This window comes from Falco rusticolus, chromosome 4, assembly GCF_015220075.1.
Source record: "Falco rusticolus isolate bFalRus1 chromosome 4, bFalRus1.pri, whole genome shotgun sequence".
In the NCBI taxonomy this organism is placed as follows: Eukaryota; Metazoa; Chordata; class Aves; order Falconiformes; family Falconidae; genus Falco; species Falco rusticolus.
This window is the reverse complement of record NC_051190.1, coordinates 38,149,809-38,167,606: the sequence shown is the minus strand read 5'-3', so window position 1 is coordinate 38,167,606 and position 17,798 is coordinate 38,149,809. Positions and strand designations below refer to the sequence as shown.

The 17,798-nt window shown below is 41.8% G+C and overlaps 1 protein-coding gene across 6 annotated transcripts in view; it reads left to right on the top strand.

Moving 5' to 3' along the window:
- Positions 1-11: 11 nt before the first annotated feature.
- Positions 12-17,798, top strand: part of C4H16orf71 (chromosome 4 C16orf71 homolog) — a 95,740-nt gene continuing 77,953 nt past the window's right edge. For 4 of the 6 annotated variants that reach the window (XR_005104053.1, XR_005104054.1, XM_037386620.1 and 1 more), the window contains exons 1-10: positions 12-67; positions 1,878-2,070; positions 4,734-4,847; positions 5,649-6,143; positions 9,275-9,371; positions 9,759-9,894; positions 10,870-11,016; positions 11,831-11,896; positions 14,011-14,376; positions 16,274-16,424. Coding sequence is in view for 4 of the 6 variants with exons in the window: in XM_037386620.1 (XP_037242517.1) it covers positions 1,924-2,070; positions 4,734-4,847; positions 5,649-6,143; positions 9,275-9,371; positions 9,759-9,894; positions 10,870-11,016; positions 11,831-11,896; positions 14,011-14,376; positions 16,274-16,424 (1,719 nt within the window). In the remaining 2 variants the exon portion in view is untranslated. Of the gene's footprint in view, positions 68-980; positions 2,071-4,733; positions 4,848-5,648; positions 6,144-9,274; positions 9,372-9,758; positions 9,895-10,869; positions 11,017-11,830; positions 11,897-14,010; positions 14,377-16,273; positions 16,425-17,798 lie in introns of those variants that run through there. The other 2 variants (XM_037386622.1, XM_037386621.1) reach the window with 2 other exon arrangements.

Genomic DNA, 17,798 nt, shown 5'->3' with positions numbered 1-17,798 from the left:
TGGGATTTGCGCTTCGCGGGAGGGCGGGCGGTTCTAGCAGGCAGGCGGACCCAGCCCGGTGGCTGAGGTAGGGGGGCGGGTGGATACTAAAAGTACCAGCAGCGATATGGGCGGGTGGAGTGGTGATTATGGAGGTCTTAAAGCTGTGTTCTTGCTGACTGGCCCCTGGTTTTGGTTGCTTTTTTTCCCGTCATTTTATAGGCTACGCCGGTTGGCTTCACCCCGCCGCCAGGGACGGTTGCGGCGGCCAGGGGGGCTGTGAGGAGGGGAGGGGGCGGTGCTGGGGGGCCGCGGCGGGCAGGGCCGCGGGGAGCTGCTGGCCGCGTTGCCATGGCGACGGGGGCGCTGGTGCCGGGGCGCATGCGCCGCGCCGCCCGCCATTTTGGTGGCTGTGAGGGAGCGCCCTCGGGGCTTCCCGCCGGGCGTCGGTCGGGCGCTGCGGGCCCCAAACCTGGCGGTGCGGTGTGGCCGGTGCTGAGGGCAGGCGCTCGCTTCTCCCTGGCTGTGCGGCGCGCTGCGTGCCCGTCAGCACCGCCCCCAAGCGGAGGTTTGTTTCCAGCTGTCGCCTGCCTCGTTGCCGTCACACCCCTGGCAGCGAGGCTCCCAGGGTGGATGTGACAGAAAACGTCAGTTCTAGCGACATGGATTTCACGTCTCAGTTGCCCCAAGCTCTTCAGAAACTGCCTGTTGTGTTACAGCTGTCTAACAAGACTGCACTTGGCTGTAAACAGAGTACTGCTTGCTCTCAGAGAAGCTGCTCTGTTACATTGATAAGTCAGATTGGGTATAACATACTCAACCTTGAGAGACTGACCTTCTCTCAAGTTGGCAGAGGGAGCCATGTAGGCAGTTTGTTTTTATCCCCATATTACTCCCCTTGCCCTTAAAAACTTAGGCATACTGTCAAAGTACTCCAGCCTGGGGGCTTTCCCTCCAGTCAGATTCAGGGGCTGTCTCACCTGAACAAAGCTGCTGCTGTATGGCTGTGGCATACGAAGTATTTGCAAACACGCTTTGCAAGTTGTAAGCTTCCCAGGGCATGAGATGAGTTTAATTTTATGTTTAGGGGAGTGTTACTGTATTGGTCCATGTGAAGGCAAATAATAGTGATGGTGTAATCATTTGAACAGTTACTTCAGTACTGAACACCATGCAGTCACAAACCTCTTAACCTTTCTTGCCAAACAGAAATTATTTACTCCAATTACAATTGACTCCACCAGAAACCATGCAGTTGTAGCATAAAATCTAAACCCCAAACATTTTCATGAGGATTAATTACCCAACTTCTTAGTACAGTGATAGTCCTTACTGTGTTGTCTTGATTCCTCATGTACGTCAAGGAACGCATGAGGGAAGAGTCCACTTTATAAACACTTTGAGAGGTCAAAATCCAAGAGCGTGCCTCCTGTCAATTATTTTTACACAAACCCAGTGGAATAAAGCAACCAAATAATTTTATCTATCATTTTAGCAGTGAGGAGGGGAATGTGAGTAGGGAAGAGGAGTTAAAACCAGCTGAGAGCAGAGGTGTCAGCCTTGCCTTCACTGCATTTCTTCCCTCTCCTTGCAGGCTGTGTGAACATGCCTTTCTGGGAACAGTTACAAGTCAGTGGCTAAGAATCCCGAAAAACACTTTATAAATGAAGCGCTAAACTGCCCTGTGTGTGGCCCCAATTATGGGTGTATATTGTGAGCAGGGCAGAAAGCTCTCAGCCTTCTCAAGGCAGGTGGGAAGGAACAACTCCAAAAATACAGATTTTATCGTTCACTGCTGACAGTGAAAACCCTAGGAGTGCTGAGAACGGTGCTGACCCTGAATGCACATGCTTTGTTCTTGTTTTGTACTGATGTTATCCCTTGTGTTCTTTTGTGAGGTTTACTTAAGCTCATCGTTCATTTGATTGAAGGGAAGCTGTTCGAATGGCCTCAGAAGGGCAAAGTGAGGAGACAGAGCATCCATCTGAGCCTCCTGCAGCTCCTGTTCCGAGCAACCGAACATTTCAATGGGAAGCCATACTTGCTGCAGTGAAAGATCAGCTCCCATCTCTGGACTCTGACGCTTCCACAGTAAGCACTGGAACTTGCTTTTCTTTCTCACAGTCTTTTAGAAAAATCTCTTAAAAGCAGAAGGTCACCTTAGCCAGGCACTTCTGAGTAGCTAGTATGGTATCCTTGATGGACTACCTGTTCTGACTATCGTTAACAGTGAGCATTAATCCACAGCTTTGTGGATTATCTCTAATTGTCAAAGTGTAATTGCCATCTCCTCTTGCTGTATTTGAAACCTGCAAAAGGGACTGATTTCTCCAGACAATAAGTATTTCTAGGTTGGGAAGAGGAGGGTAGGGGGCATCTTGTAGAATGAGCCTGCATTTCTTCTTAGTTTGTTCAGTCAAAAATACAGTCTGAAAGAAGCATACTGCTGATTTAAAATGAATTTATAAGGTTTTATGCTTGAGAGTATTGTGCTATTCATTCCAATAACATACTTGCCAGACAGTAGGCCTGTTAGTATGTTTTTCTATGTATGAGGATCATAGGAAAGTGATATTCCTGAAGACTTTGTGTACCACTGGAAAAAGCATTTGGCAGATACTTCAATCCTGAATTCTGCTTTTTTCCCAGCCTGTAACTCTCTGCAAGCCATGTTGCCCTTTTTGCTTCAATCCTACCTGTAAAGAAGCACAATGCCACTGATATTTTAATATAAGCATAAGACTGGTATTGAGCAGTATTCTTCACTGTTACAGGTTTTTTACTTGCTGGGTCTTAGTGTCTGGGACCAGCTGCTTCTTGGCTGAGGAAAATCTCTCTTCACAGGACAGGAACAATCTGGTGGAAATAATAAAAATGCCTACCTCTCTATTCCAAGATACTAGCTTTAGCATTGACTTTTCCAAGGTGATAATGTATCTCAAGACTCAATTATTAGTGGCCTTTTTTTCCAAATCAGAATATATTGTTAATTTTCAAACATGTATAATCTTGAAAAAATATTTTTATCTGAATATCTGAAAGGATATATTTTAGTCTAACTTAGTGTGGCCCTTAATGCGACAAAGGGAGTCTTGTGAGCAGTGAAGGAGCCAGAAATGCCTGCATGGGGTATCTATTACTTACTATTAATCAATCATCAGAAGCAGTATGATCTACTGGATAAAGTGTTGATACAGATTCCCCATGACTTGTTTTCTGCACCTGGCTCTGTCACTAACATCTTGGACAAGTTATAATGCCTCGCTGTTTCTCAGTTCCCCTCTACCTACATTCTGTTCTAGTTATTTAAAACGACATTGCATTTTAATACACATCTATATAGTATAGATTAAGGCTCAACACTCAAGTTATTTTTAGGCATTCTTGTTGTATAAGTGTACAATAAGGTTAAAACAGAGATAGCTTTGTACTTTGGTGCCAAATACCATTCCATAACTCTAAATAGATTTTTTACTTATAAACATCTCCAAATTCTCTGTTTCTATTACATCTGGAAAAAAATTCCTGCTGAAAAGTGAGACAGGAGCCTGCTGAGCCTGCAGTTTCAGTGCTGCACCTCTGTCCTAGCAGTTTCCACCTGTGCGAAGATACATTTATGCATCCGAGATCTGTAACCTGAATGTGCGGTGCTCCTGCATTCGAGAATAGCACTGACAAATGTGGTTTATGCCCTGAAGTACTTTTAGTACCCTGATATGCAATTTATTAAGAGGAAAGAAATTCTGTTATTGTTTGCTTCATGTTAAGAGAAATTAATTACACCACAGTGAGAAAATTCTCGGTGGTGTGAGCTACTGAAAACATACACTTGTAAAACAAAAGGACCAGCAGGAAATGTCTGTCCTGACTGCTGAGGAGATGCTTAATCTCACTTTGGTGTCTATGCATAAGGATTCATCTCAAATGCATATCTTATGTTCAGAAAAGAGATTTTCAAAGCTATTTAGACTCTGTCTAACCAAGTAAAGATACTGCTTTACATTCTAAATAGTGAATGTTAGGGTCCTGATTGCAGTAGTGAGCCCTTATGGCCCTGCCCAGCCTCAGCTGGGGCTCCCACCCACAAGCCCGGCAGCTCTATTTAAGCTTAACTCTGGGCCTTAACTCTTGAGCTATGTTGGAGGAGTACTGGTTTCTAGTTACTGTTCAGAGTGTTCTAGACTTTCATGCATGAATTGAATTTGAGGCTTAATCTCCCACCTGCCTCATTACCACAGTATTGTCTTATGATCTGGATTCTTGGTTCAGGCTGGTCGCTGTCTCTGGTCTGTCCTGCTTAATTGCTCTTAGGTGCTGTGGGACTTGGCTTTCCCTGGTGAGGCCCCTGGCTTTGCAGTTATGTGCTTTCCTTCCCTTAGGGAGCAGCCCTGCTCTTGCTGCTCTGTGATGGTAAATGGAGTAGTGCAAAAAATCACTTGGGAGTTAGAGAACTTGCCCACTCTTGTCATAGCTTTGCTGAGAGGGATGTTAGTTGTCAGCCTCTGTAGTAATTCAATGTTTTATGTGTTTTTTACATTTGTAGCTTGCTCAAATGTTAGGCTGCTGTAAGGCAGCCTGGGCTGCTGAGTGTTGGGCTATCATATTGTCAAGCGAAGATGCAACTGCGGGGAAAATTCTTGTCTCTGAACTTCAGTCAAGTGGTGACAACATAGCATTTGTCACTGCAAAACAGCTATTTAGGTGTGTAATACAGTCCCTCATTTAACTTCACTTTTGTTGTTGTTTGTTTGCAGTCTGATTGTGAGAGCGATGGGGAGCTTTTCATTTTCCAGCGGGAACAGCCGAACTTAATTCCTGACCTGTCAGAAGAACTGATGGAGTTTTCCCTGGAAGGCTCAAATGTGCAGGTTGTTGACTGTTGTGCACAGGCTGTACTACTGTAACCCCACTCTTCTGGTTGTCTCTAGTGTGGGTAGCTGCTGCCATTTGACCTGTTTGACTGAACTGTGTGATAGAAGAGCATAGTTCAGAGTACTTTCTCCTACTGGAGATTAGATCTTTATACAGTGACTTTAAAGTGATAGTTTTATAGTGGCCTCCCTGGTTTTGAGATTTTTAGACCTTTTTTTGTCCCATCTCCTTGCAGTTTTTCTTTTCCTTTTTTTTTTTTTTTTTCCCCCTGTGCAATGGCCCTGAATTTTTCAGGATTTGAAATAATTTCAGCCATCATTTTATGTATCTAGAAAATGTAGAGTTAGTTAGGACAGTGTAGGAAGGAAGATGAGTGCAAAGTTTATCCCTTGAACAGATTTTTTGAGATAAAATTATTACATGGCTAATCTTCATCACTTCATCATGGAAGCAATTGTAGGAAGCTGGAAGAGGAGCCAGCTGACCCTACTGTTCCATCCTGGGAAGACTAACATTGTGCTGCTTTTTCCCAGTTGTTTATCTTGGTGAAAAAAAAGTCATATGATGAGCACATGTAAGGAAAATTAATTTCAAGGATGTTTATTACTTCCTGAAGTTAAAGTCTCTGGAAAACAAATAGTCTTAATGTTTTTTATCATGGACATGGTGTGTGCTGTGTCCAGATGGTGTCTGGGTTGGAGCTGCTATCTTTGCATCACTTTGTTTTGGTTTATTGTAAGCTTCTAAAGCTTAGGGAGGTAGGACTTTCTCTGTGTGTGTATTTTCTCTACCTGTAGCAAACACAGGAAACAGAAAGACTACCATGGGAGACCTGGAACGGAGATCTGGAAAGTTTTGGCTTTCAGAAGAAACAAGGTGGTGCCCAAGTCATTGCAAAAGAAGATATACAAATGATTAAAGATGAGACTCCCAATCTTGCCAGCCATACTGAAGAAATTGCAAGCCAAAAGGGAGCTGCTCTTGAAGAGTCTCATGGAGATTCCACAGATCACCTTGAAGAGAAAGAACTGGGCAGGGAACAGGCCAGGGAAAGAGGGAACACTTGGCTTAATACAGCATTGCCTTTGGAAGAGCCAGGCAGTCAAAAAGAGAGAAGGAAGCTCGTAGAGACAAAGATACTCTCCAAAATATTTCTGGAGCCGTTACCAGGCCACCCAGAGCTAGATGACAAGCCTCCCTCACATGGCATTAGCATCAATGTAGAAAAAATTGCTAAGGAAGAAACCTCCTCAGGCGATAATCTTCAAGAACTGACCCATTTGTCATTGCAGGTAAGTAAAAAGTCTTGGTGAGTGCTGCTTGTGGGGTTAGAGAGCACAGTGCATTGCTTGCAGAATCTACTAAAATAAAGAACTTAAATGCCAAATTTTGCACATGCCACAGTTCTCTTTGTTGCTTTCATTGTCCTGAATTTGGGGTTTGTTGGGTCATGTGCTGTACAAACTACCTAAAGCTCTCATATTGCTGTCATTAAAACTCCATAATGGCAACAAAAGGCATGGTTCGTGGTCTGGCCCAGGGAAGCCAACCACAACATCTCTTCCTGGGAAGGTGGGAACTTTTCTGGTCCCAGGCAGACTTTGCATTAAAACAGTGAGCTTGCTGGCCTTCCAGCATCTTGTCTTTTTTGTAGCACTGTGGTAATGCTGGAGATGAGAAGAGAAGGTGGCTAGGGTTGTTGCTGAAGTCTTAAATCCCTTTCACCTAAGGCAGGTGCTTAGGTCTGAGATTACCAGCTCATGTGCACTTAACTGCTATGGAGAGGTTGTGTCTTCAGTGCTGCAGTTACAGATCTCTGCTTCTACTGATTTTTAAGGTCATTAGGACTTAATTAGCACAGAACATGAACCTGGTATTTCTGTTCAAAGCCTTCTATAGAATCAGAGTACAGATGTTTCCTTTTCCCTTTCACTCCCCTTTCTGTACTCACAGAAATAAACTTTTTTGGTGTTAGAGCTGTTCTAGTATAGGCAAAGAACACAGCTGTGTGCCTGTGTTTTAAATTGTGCTGCATCATTTAACCATGCCATTATTGGCGGGGATCTTTTCTATGTGGTTCTAGCTTTAATTCCCATTTCACCTTGTGTTAAGTTAGTTGCTCTTTTAATCCTGGAGGTATAGTTTTCCTTTCAGAACCTGTTTGATATCACTGGCTTCAATGAACTGAAGTTTGGGTCAGTACTGAGACCAAGCTTAGTGTATTCTCGCTTCCATAAAGTGAGGGCAAAGCTGTATGTATTCTTTGTGTGCGTGCTGTATGTGTTTAGATTTGAAAGGTGGTTCGTTCATCCTCGCTCAGCAAGGTACCTCAGTTTATGTCAAGTAAAGTTGTTAAAACTAATATACAGTTTCTTTTTTATTTTAATATTAGTTTTATTTTTTTTAAGTTCCTTTTTGTATTAGAAATGAAATTGTGCAAATCTTAATTTCTTTTTTTCTTCTGGATTCTGTATTGTACAATACTGCTATTCCTGTTAAGGGTTAGGAGGATTAAGCCTTAATACAGCAGGTTAGATGGTAGTTTGATCTTTTTATTATAATGCTTTGTATTTAAGCACTATTATTGAAAAAGAAGCTTAGTACTAATGGCATCATAATTAAAGCAAATGTATATGTTGTCTTTCTCTTCAGGCTGTTTGATAAAACAGCACCTGTACTGACCTGTGACAGTTCTCATTGTAGTAAGCTCACCTGTCAGTCATTCTTCACTCTTCCAATACATCTCAATGATATTGTTGAACCAGTATTAGCTTTGTGTTGATGTGAGAGACTTCAGCTTGTGACTTTCATCAGGCTTTTACCTTTCATCAGCTGCAGCATGTAATATTAGAATAGATCTAATCATGGTTCAGGTATGTGTGAAGATTTATTGCTCAGGGCAGAGAGAGAATCTTCTCTTAAATGTGAGGGGCAGATGATGGAGGTTTTTACAAGGTGAAACTGCTTGTTTTGGAGGCTGCTTCTGCTTTTCAAAAGCTCGAGTGGTCCAGTGAAATACATGTTAGTTGTAGTTCTGACAATTGTTGTAATGGACAGCCACCTTCCTTTTAAAAAAAAATCATGAGTATTTCTGAGTTCTGGTGATGGTATTTCGATGGATGTGAATATTCTTAATTCTAACTTTCATTTCAAATAATATTCAGAGGGGATAGCAATCAGTGCTTTAAATGCTTATGAACTTCTGTCATCGCAGACTGGTTCTTGTACTTAAGCTAGCAGTGTGCAGTGTGAGCATACCCTCAGTGTGTGTGTATGATTCATAGCAACGAAATTGATGGTCCTATCTTCAGTGCCTGATAAGCAGCTGTGAGATTGTATCTGATGCTGACTGTACCTAGAGGAATGGGAATTTTCCCTAGTCGGAAGTTGAAGGGAGTGGAAAAAGCTGTGGGCCTCATCTCAAAGGAGTGAAAAGCCAGATGTCCTTCTCGTGTTAGTGGCAGTAAGAAGTTCTCAGCATTATTCAGGATCAGAGTATGTGTGCTCGGTCTTGTATCAGGCCGTTGTTTAATCTGTTTTACTGTCGCCAGTAGTTTTCTGTAGCCTATGTTGAAAGGGTTCATGATTCTCAGAGAAAAAGCCTCAGCAGAAGTCAGTGAAGCAGCTGGATAGATGCAGTGTCCAAAGAGACAGAGCAGATGTGTTCCTTTGGTTGCAGCACTTCCTTGGGGAACTGCTTAAAGCAGGCTGGCAGTGCAGTTAGGGTATTATTGGAAGCAGTGAAAGGGTGAGGAAAGGTACTTGTGGGGGATGGCCAGAGGGAAATAAAACCTGCTGGTGTCTGGTACTGTTAGTGGGTTTGAGGGATGAAAGGGACTACTTCCTGTTGGAAAGGCTCCACCGTGCGAATGCACATGGAAGACTGAGCCATGTGGAGGACACAACATGAGTTACGTCCCAGCTTATGGCAAGACGGACCAGGTGGATATTTTGGATGGGCTTATATTTCTCTTTTTAAGGAGCTGTCAGTTCAGTCCATTGTAGAAACAACTTCTAGACTTTGCAGCTTTAAGTGGGGAAGGAGAAGGTACTCCACCTTTGTTATATTTGAATGAACATTCGTTAATCCTTCACTGAGTTTTCTTAGTAATTATACTGCACTTGGCTATGCTAGATGTGCAAAGCCTTGGCAATGATGTGTTCAAACTGTAAATATCCTTTTGTTAGTTGTGCCAAATGTTGAGGCTTATGCTGAAGTAACTGTGACAGAATGACACACTGATTAATCTAGTGGCAAGTGATAGTTGTGTGGTACTGGAAATAAGAACTTCCATGCCATTTGTGTATTTATATGTGCCAGAAGAATCTGATGGAATTACTACAAAGAACGTGAGTCAAAAGGTCTTTTGTAGCAGTCTTCTGGGAATGAATTTTCTATCACATTTTGGCTGTCTTCTTTCAGAATATTGAGAAATGGGATCTACACAAGGATCCTGAGGAGCTGGTGCAGCAGAAAGATAACACTCGTGCAGAAGTTGCTTTCTCCTCAGCAGATCATGGTAACATTGCTAAATTAATACCAACTTTGCTGAAAGTGTACAAAAATATATAAAACAGGTTCCTGTTTCCTGCAGCAGCATCTTGAATGTTGAAATCGTAGCGGGTTTTTTAATGCCTCTGTAAAACATTTTTAATTAGCTTCCCTCAAGATTTCATCTTGGTTTCATAGCTTGAAACCAGTGCTTTGTGGCCTGTTACGGTCTAAAAGTGAATCGGACAAGACGGATGAAGGTTTGAAGTGAGTTGGAGCCAGATGACAATAGTATCTTTATCCTTCCCCTTGTGACTGGCTGTAGAGAAAGGGGTGATGTGGAAATGGGGAGGTGTGTTGGGTGATCCCATGGCAGAAGACCACAACTGGTGATTCTTTTTGTTGCTCTTCATAGAGACCTTCAGGAGTAGGTCTGAAAATCAGCTCATGGAAAAGCTAAAAGAGCTGTGTGCCAGGCAGTCCAGGACCGTGTCTCCACACTGCAGGTGGCCATCAGCCAAACTCTCCTTTCAAGAACGGCAAGAGAATAAGTAGGTCCTTTTCTGTCGTATGCGTGAGGTAATCGTGACTGCCAGTAGGGGTACCTGGAAACTGATGGTGTTCTATAGGTGCTTTTCTCTGTAGTCTCTGCAGAAAGCTGATTGTAGTTGGAATATGCAACAGTGTTGTTAAAAGGAAAAACTAAGACTCAGTCCTTCGTGTATGTTTGATGACAACAGTCGATATCCTGCCACCTTAGTGTTCTCCATCAACCACCACCTTTGTCTAGAGACTCTAGACCTTACCAGACACTTGGGATGAATGAGAAAGGCAGGAAAACAAGGCTAAGCAAATTATCATGATCACATTTATTTTTGTCATTTAGGGTACCAGTTTCTCTTGCTGGTACCTCAATTTAGTTGAAGTATACAGGATGATTTTTTTGGTAGGTATCAGTGGAGATGTCAGTGCATCTTGGAGGGTTCTGTGTGAAGGAAGTGGGTTTCCAGACTGGAGGGATCAACATCAATGATGGCATCACAGAGGAAACAGTAGTGAAACAACTCTGTAGAGGGGAAGGTGACAAGTATCCTCATTGCCAGAGCAGTGAGAGCCATGAAGATGGTTTGCACTTTGCATGCTCTGAAGGATAAAACAGAATTGCCAAAGGAGGCAGGGAAGAAAAAGGGACCTGTATTTACTGGTTGGCACTGGGCTCTTCAAACTTGTAAGTTCTTTGGTACCATAACTGCCTGCATTGGTTCTACAGAATGGTTTGATGTTGTTAGTTTTTCAGACCTAAATATCCCTTATTACTGCCTGTGGTTTGTATTCCTTGGGGGAAGCTGAATTTTCAAGTTCAGCTTTGAAAGGTGGTGGATAGTAGGCAGAAGCAGTTTGAATCTGTACAGTAGCCAAGCACAAAGCTCCTGTCACAATCCAATTTTGATCATAATCCACACCCAGCAGGACTTCTTGTCTGGATAAGGCAGAGGACATGCTGAAACAGTGTTTTCTATACTTAGGGATGTTGCCCTGCTACCATCTTCACAAAGTTCTCTAAGGACGGACATGATGAGATTACAGTGCCTGCCAGAGCCTGTAACCGTGTACATAGATTTAAGAGATGTTAAACCACAGAAGTCAGTAATGTTCTCTGATGAGAAACAAAGGTAAATTCTGGCTTTATTGTTAGTGAGAAGTAACAAAAAGTAGAAAGGCGAAACCTTCTCTGCATCTCATACTGGTGAAATGTAACTTCAAAAGTGTTCACTTCTTCCACACCTCTGTGACCTTGGTAGGAAGGCACGGCCCCTGTCTGAGCACAGATGTTCTTGGGAGAGCATAACTTGTCTCAGAACAAGTAAATGTGTGGGGATGCAGGCAGCACAGAAGGGGACATGCAAATCATCCAGGGAAATAACATTTAGAAAGTTTCCATCTATAAAGGAGTGAGCAGTGACTGCAAAGCAATGCTTGCAGCTGTCTGAGTTGGGCTAGCATTCTGACAGCACTGTGCAAAATGGACATCCTTTGCTACATTCCTGGCAAGCAACTGTAGGAGACAGATTTCTGTCTTTAAAATAAAAGAGCCTTATAGTCAGTTATGGGAGGCCAAATTCTTCTGAATTTGCAAGAGATTCTGGAAACATCCTTTTCCCTAGAGCTCATAGTGTCCGAGGTAGCTGTTTGCTCCTTTCTCAGGATGCATATTTGCTGCAGCAAGGGGTTGAAGAAAACAGTAGTTGGAAGAGACCTTGTAGTTAACACAGGTGATAGTTACTGAGGAGCTAATCATTTTGAAGTAGTTGCTTGAAACTTTTTTTTTCTGGAGTCATAGTGTGAAGAATGATCTATAACACCTGGAGATCTTCCCTGAAAGTATCTCTCCCTTTTTCATTGTTCTAAGTTTGCACCCTAGAAATGAAAAAAAGCCAACACCCAGTTGGAATAGAGTTAACTAATATGGTCTAATTTGTTTTGTAGTGCAAGTGACACCTCAGCTGAAGAGGAAGAGCCTATGATGATAAAGGACCAAGCAGAACGGAGAATGTAAGGTTCTTTACCACGACCCTAATTCAAATGATACAATATTCATTTTTTTCTGAAAGTAAAATAATTGCCCTAACAGTGGTTATAGTGATAGCTTGTGTACTGAAATATCTCCATTCCTGGTCTTCACCACAGAAAAGCCCAATAGTGAAAGTGCTTCAATCTGGCCTCAGGAGATCACTCTTTTTCTGTTGCATGGTGAAGATACTGAAGCTAGAAAATAGTTGTTGATCCTTGAGGCAGTGTAGCACCTTGCTCCTGTACAGCTGCATGGAAACAGCTCAAAACCAAGTAGAGGTAGTCCTGGGTGGCTGGGAAACCGGAGTCTTTCTCCAGACTTGTTTGAGTGACATGAGAACTGCTTTTAAATGACTCAGAACCAAACGCTGAAAATGTTGTAGGGAGTTGACTCAGATAAACCTTTATTTTTAGAAATAATAAGATAGGCTAGGATAGATGTTGATTTAAAGAGAATATTGAATACATTGTGTGGGCAGGGATGCTCTCAATTCCCCTTAATTGGCAGGAGGAGAGGAAGAGGGGAAGGGGGGAGGGAAGTGTGATGGATGGAATCCTAAACTGTAAATTCTTCAGTATGCACAGATGCCAGCCATTTCCTGTTGCTAAACTCAGGGCTTGATTCATACCTATAGGTTTAGATGTTTGTTTAATGTGAAGCAGGCATGTCAGGCTTTAAACATCTTACTGCATTTGTGCTCTGGATTACATCTAGAAGTTTGATGGATGTAAGTTCACATTCCAGTAGTGCAGAGGACAAGCAGAACATTTGTTGTATAGTGCCAGCCAATTACCTTTTTTTAAATGGTTTGAAAGAATAAATGATTCAACAAGGAACGGAGCCTAAACACTCAATATAATTTAGAACATCTAATCCAAAGCCAGCATAAAGCAGGGACAAGATGATACTTGGGGAACTCTCACTGGCACTAATGCAAATACAGAAGTTGCATCAGTGTAAATCTGGAGTGATGGACAGCAGAGCTTAGCTGATTGGATTTTGATTTGTTCTAATGTTACTGAAGAACAAACACAAATGGAATGCCTGGCAAATGTTATTTAGCTCTGTTTCTAAATAACAAAGCCTCATGGTCTCAGTAGGGCAAGATTTTGATCTCATTCACAAGGGGTCAATGCTAGTTTCACTCTTGTCCAGTTGGAATTATTAAACAGGGCTACATATTCTGTGGTACAATATACCAGTGTATTCAGGCATTGGAGGCTTAGTCTTTTTGATCTCCAGGCACTTAGCCTAGAAAATACACTGTTGGTTTATCTGCAGAGTGCTTGGACAGTCAGTACCATCTCCAGCACTATACCATAAGGCTGCTCTCCAGTACGTGGCACTCTCCTAAAATTGCCACTACTTAGGCATGTTTCTCAGTAGTCCAGTCATCAATGATAAATGATCATTTGATGGTTCTGGTTATGATGGCAGGAGATGTGAGATCCTTAAGGAGGAGGAATACTCTCCATCTGTTTTATCCTTTGCTCTGAGAAGCATAGGTTTACTTTAGATAAGACAGGGGTACGATGCTGTGTACTTGTACACACCACCTAACCACATCATTAATATCCAAGTCAATCTGTTACTCAGTCTGTGTACTTTCAGCTGCCACTAAAGTAAGGCATATTATTTGCTAATAATCACTAGACCAGCTATGAATTGATGGTAGTCCTCCTGTAGCAGATGACTTGGGAGGCTGATCATTGGACAGAACTGCAAGATAAAATAACTGTATCTGCCCATTATATCATGATAGGACTTTTCACAGCAGAGTACTATGACAATACTGTGGTTGTTGACAGTTTAGCAGTCTTGTTAACCCGGAGGAGGCATGGATGAAGTTAAGGCAAACGCTCAAAAATCCTAAAAATTATTAGAAGAACTTTTCTGCTGTACTTATTTGAATACCAACCACTGTATCCAAAGGGGACAAAAATATGTAGACTCTTAATTTCCATGCCAACATTACATTTTTTCAGGGCTCTTCTAGTAGGTGTGTGGTGTCACTCATATGAGAAGTTCCTCAGAGTCTGAATTTATTCATACAATACTTTACCTTGATTAAATCAGGTTTTTATTTTCTTTGCAGGAGGAATTGCTCAGGGAAAAGCCTGCTACTGCAACAACTCCGTACAGCCCGTAAAGAAGACTCAGAGCTGCTTCCTAGAATGTCTGCTCGGACTGAAAAACTTGAAGGCACAAAACAGGATCCAGAAAGTCTGGAAGAAATAGGTTCCTCTAACATAAGTCAAAACCAGTATTTTAAAGTAAGGCAAGAGACCACTAAGGTGAATCCCAGGAAACTGATGAGATTGAAACCAGAGAAAAGAAATACCCCCTTGTCAAGCTGTGGGGGGAATGGAGCTGACATAGAAGAAGGAAACAAAATAGAAGCCGAGAAGGTTCAAAATTCAGGAAATGCTCCAGAGTCTCTAACTACAACAGAATTGCCAAGGTATCACACAAGAAAAGTTGTCAGTGGTTTTGATTATGGCTTAACTAGTTGTCAAAGATTAAAGAACATTACTTATCTGGTCTGTAAGCTGGAGCAAAAGGATGTCTTGTTTCGTTACCTAGTAAGACAGCCCATCCTGGCTGTTGTTGCTTAAAGGTTTAGAGGCAGCCAGGCTCAGTACATTAGTGAACTGGCCTGGGATTAGACATGCTGTGGCACTTCTGACACTGTAAATTTAGCCATTTTCTTTTGATTTTAGTCTATATAAGAGGAGGATAACATGCTATTGATCTACTTTATGAAGAACAGTTCTGAGATTTACTAAGCATAGCATATAAAAGATGGGTTTCGAAGGGTCTGTCTCTCTGTACCAATATAGTGAGGCAAAAAAATCTAATCCTTTCCTGGCAGATCTTTATATAACTTGGTCTTGACGTCCTCAATGTGAGGATTCCTTGACTCCCCAGGTAGTACATTCTGCTGTTTAATTATTGTTAAAAGTCTAAAGCTTTTCCTTAAGTCTCCTTTAAATTATCCTATCTCCAGTTTAAGCTTTTTTGTTGTTGTTGTGCTCCCAGGAGGTATAGAAAATGGCTTACTCTGTTTCCCAGCAGAAAAAACCTTTTACAAACCAGAACGGTTGGAGTCGATGATCTTAAAAGTCTTTTCTAACCTAAGCAGTTCTAAGATTCTATGTCTCCCCATGTAACTTTTTCCCTAAAGAAAGCAATTCTGACTCCTTGACACCAAGAAAAGTGCAAGAGCTTAGAGGGACAAAGTGCACCCATAAGGAATGAGATGTACCACAGGGATACCTTGGAAAACTTTTTTTAACAGAAATAAGAATGGTGTCAGTTGAGGAAATGGCAGAGTTATTTAGGCCTCTGCTTCATTGGACTTTTAGTTTAATGTAGTGTATTCTGCATAAAGTCTAATTTTAAAGTGAAATCAGGTGGGTGCCTTATGCACCTGCTCCATTATAGTGACTTTTCAAAGGTTATATTCTGCCTGCTATTTTCAGAGTGAAATTTAACATTTTGAATTTGACATAGGAGCCCTTGAAAGAATTAGAATCTGCCTGCTCTAGAGACTATTACTTTCTCAGTGTTAAACAGTTGCCTGCCCTGCCACTTAGAAACTGTAGCTACTGTGTACTTGGTTTAAATGGCAGATGGTTGGTTGCAGGTTTTTTTCCTCTATGGGATTCCTGACATTAAAGCTCATTGCTTCCATTGATTCTATAAAACCCCATTTTGTCTACCTGTTAGCCTGTCACATAGATGGCAGACCATGGCTTGGCAAGAATCTGGGTTATTTATTGTTGCTGAGTAATAGCTCAAATAATTTTGACAAATTTCAGTTTTCTTTCTTGCTATTCTAGTTGTTACTGTGGCACCTGGGGCTTGAAAAATTCAGAAGAAATTGAACTTAATTTTTGCCATGGAAATGTCAGATGAAATCTTTATGCAGACATCAAAATGTAGAAAGATGGAAGGCCTTCAGAGGAAACTTGTCACTGTATTATTGCAGATAGGAAAGGAAATGAAGTTAGACTGAGAATTTTGGTGTGGAGATGGGGAGTGAAACATCACAAACATGCCTCTGCTTAATGGAGTTCTGGTCTCCAGATATTTGTTGCCACTTATCAGAGGCTTGAGGTCTGCTCCTTTTCTTTGGTTTTCTTTTTTTAGAGATGTGATTTCATCCAATGACAAGTTCTTGTGTCCCCCCACAAACACCATAAGTGCTTTCTAAATCTATTTTAGTCTTTTATGTCATGATTCACCCTCAAGTGTGTGGTATAAATATAAGAAAAAAGCAATGCAAACAGAGGAACAAGGATGCTTCTTCACCCAAGTGAAAAGCTTAAGCGAAGCAGAATCTGTGTATTTTTCAGGACAGAAGAAAGTAAGAAAGAGCTATCTCAAAAGGAAGAACAGATGAAAGAGAGACACAGATTCCAGGAGCAGCTGGAGACATTGAAGCCTCAGCAGTCAGTTACTGGAAAGCAGCCCATGGCAGAGAAAACCCCTGTTTTGTTCCACATGGTTAGTAGTTAAGTGTAGGACTGTCCCTTTCCGAATGGCTTCTTACCCAAATGCAAGTGTGATCCTAGAAACAAAATGTGATTTTTATTGCATTTCTTAAAATCTGTTTGTTATGGAGCACCATTACCTGATGAGATGAGTCAGGGGGCTCAATGTCATCTATTTCATGGAGCCAGACTTTCACACATGATTTTTCATAACTTTTTCTTAAAAGTGAATTATTTCTACTGTCATACTTCTAAAGCAAAGCCTATCCTGAGTCTTGTCTGGTTGTCAGCCCCTAGCTGCTTTATCTTTCAGTTTTGTGGGTAGGTTTTGAGGATTGTTGTTTCAGTAACAGATTTTGCTTTTGGCTGATGTCCTGATTAAGGGCGTATGAGATTATCCTGATATTTTTCCCCAGAGCCTAAAATGTGGCTCAGAGAACAGGGCTGTTTTTCCTTCTGAGAAAATTTGTATATGTAGTCCTAATTCATCCTTGCACTGATTTCACTGAACACAAGGCCACCTGAGAAGGTAAGAGGAGATGAGAAATTCCAGGATTTGTCCATGAGTCCACCATAATGAGTTATTTTGGGCTAACAGCTGTGACAAAGTGCTTCTGTCCGTACAAAAGTTGAAAGACCTTACAACCCCAAGCTGGGGGATGTACCATTCAGATTTGTTTGTTTTGTAAGCAATAGACTACTGTATTTCTGGAGATTGAAAGCTCATTTTTTAAACACTGGATTGATCACTGATGAGAAGTAAAGGACTAAAAAACTGACAGCTGAATTTCCCCCTGTCAGCCTACTCTGGCAGGGATGGCACATTGTACAGGGCTCTCTGTTTTGAAGGTTGTCCAGGTTGTGAATCTAGTCCTCAGGCTTGTTCCTCTCTGTCTGCTGGGAGGTACCACCAAATTCCAGTTAGCCCTGATTAAGATGCAGGCACTTACTTGCTCATCAGAAATATACTTGAGCCTTGCTAACTCATTCCTGACAATGCAATTGCTGAATTATTCTGCATCTCTGTCATTTCCCCTATTTGCTGCACTGAAGCCAATAAAATGAGGATAACGGCTTGGTGATGTGCTTTCTCTCAAGTATGGCTCAGGGTTATCTACGCTGTAGTCTTTCTGTAACTGAATTGCAGTGTAAATATACCTATAGTAGATTTAATGATTTTACTGCCAGCTAGTCTTGACAGGATGGACATTGGCATAAGGATTTACTCAGCTTCTGAAGGCTGTAGAAACAGCTGACTGGTACCTAAACTAACTTACAGCCTGCTTGAGGGAAACCCACCTGAACTTTAGGAGGCACTGTTGGTAGAAACAAAATCAGCACAACCCATAACAACTGCATTCTGTGGGCAACTTTGCTCTTCGTTCTT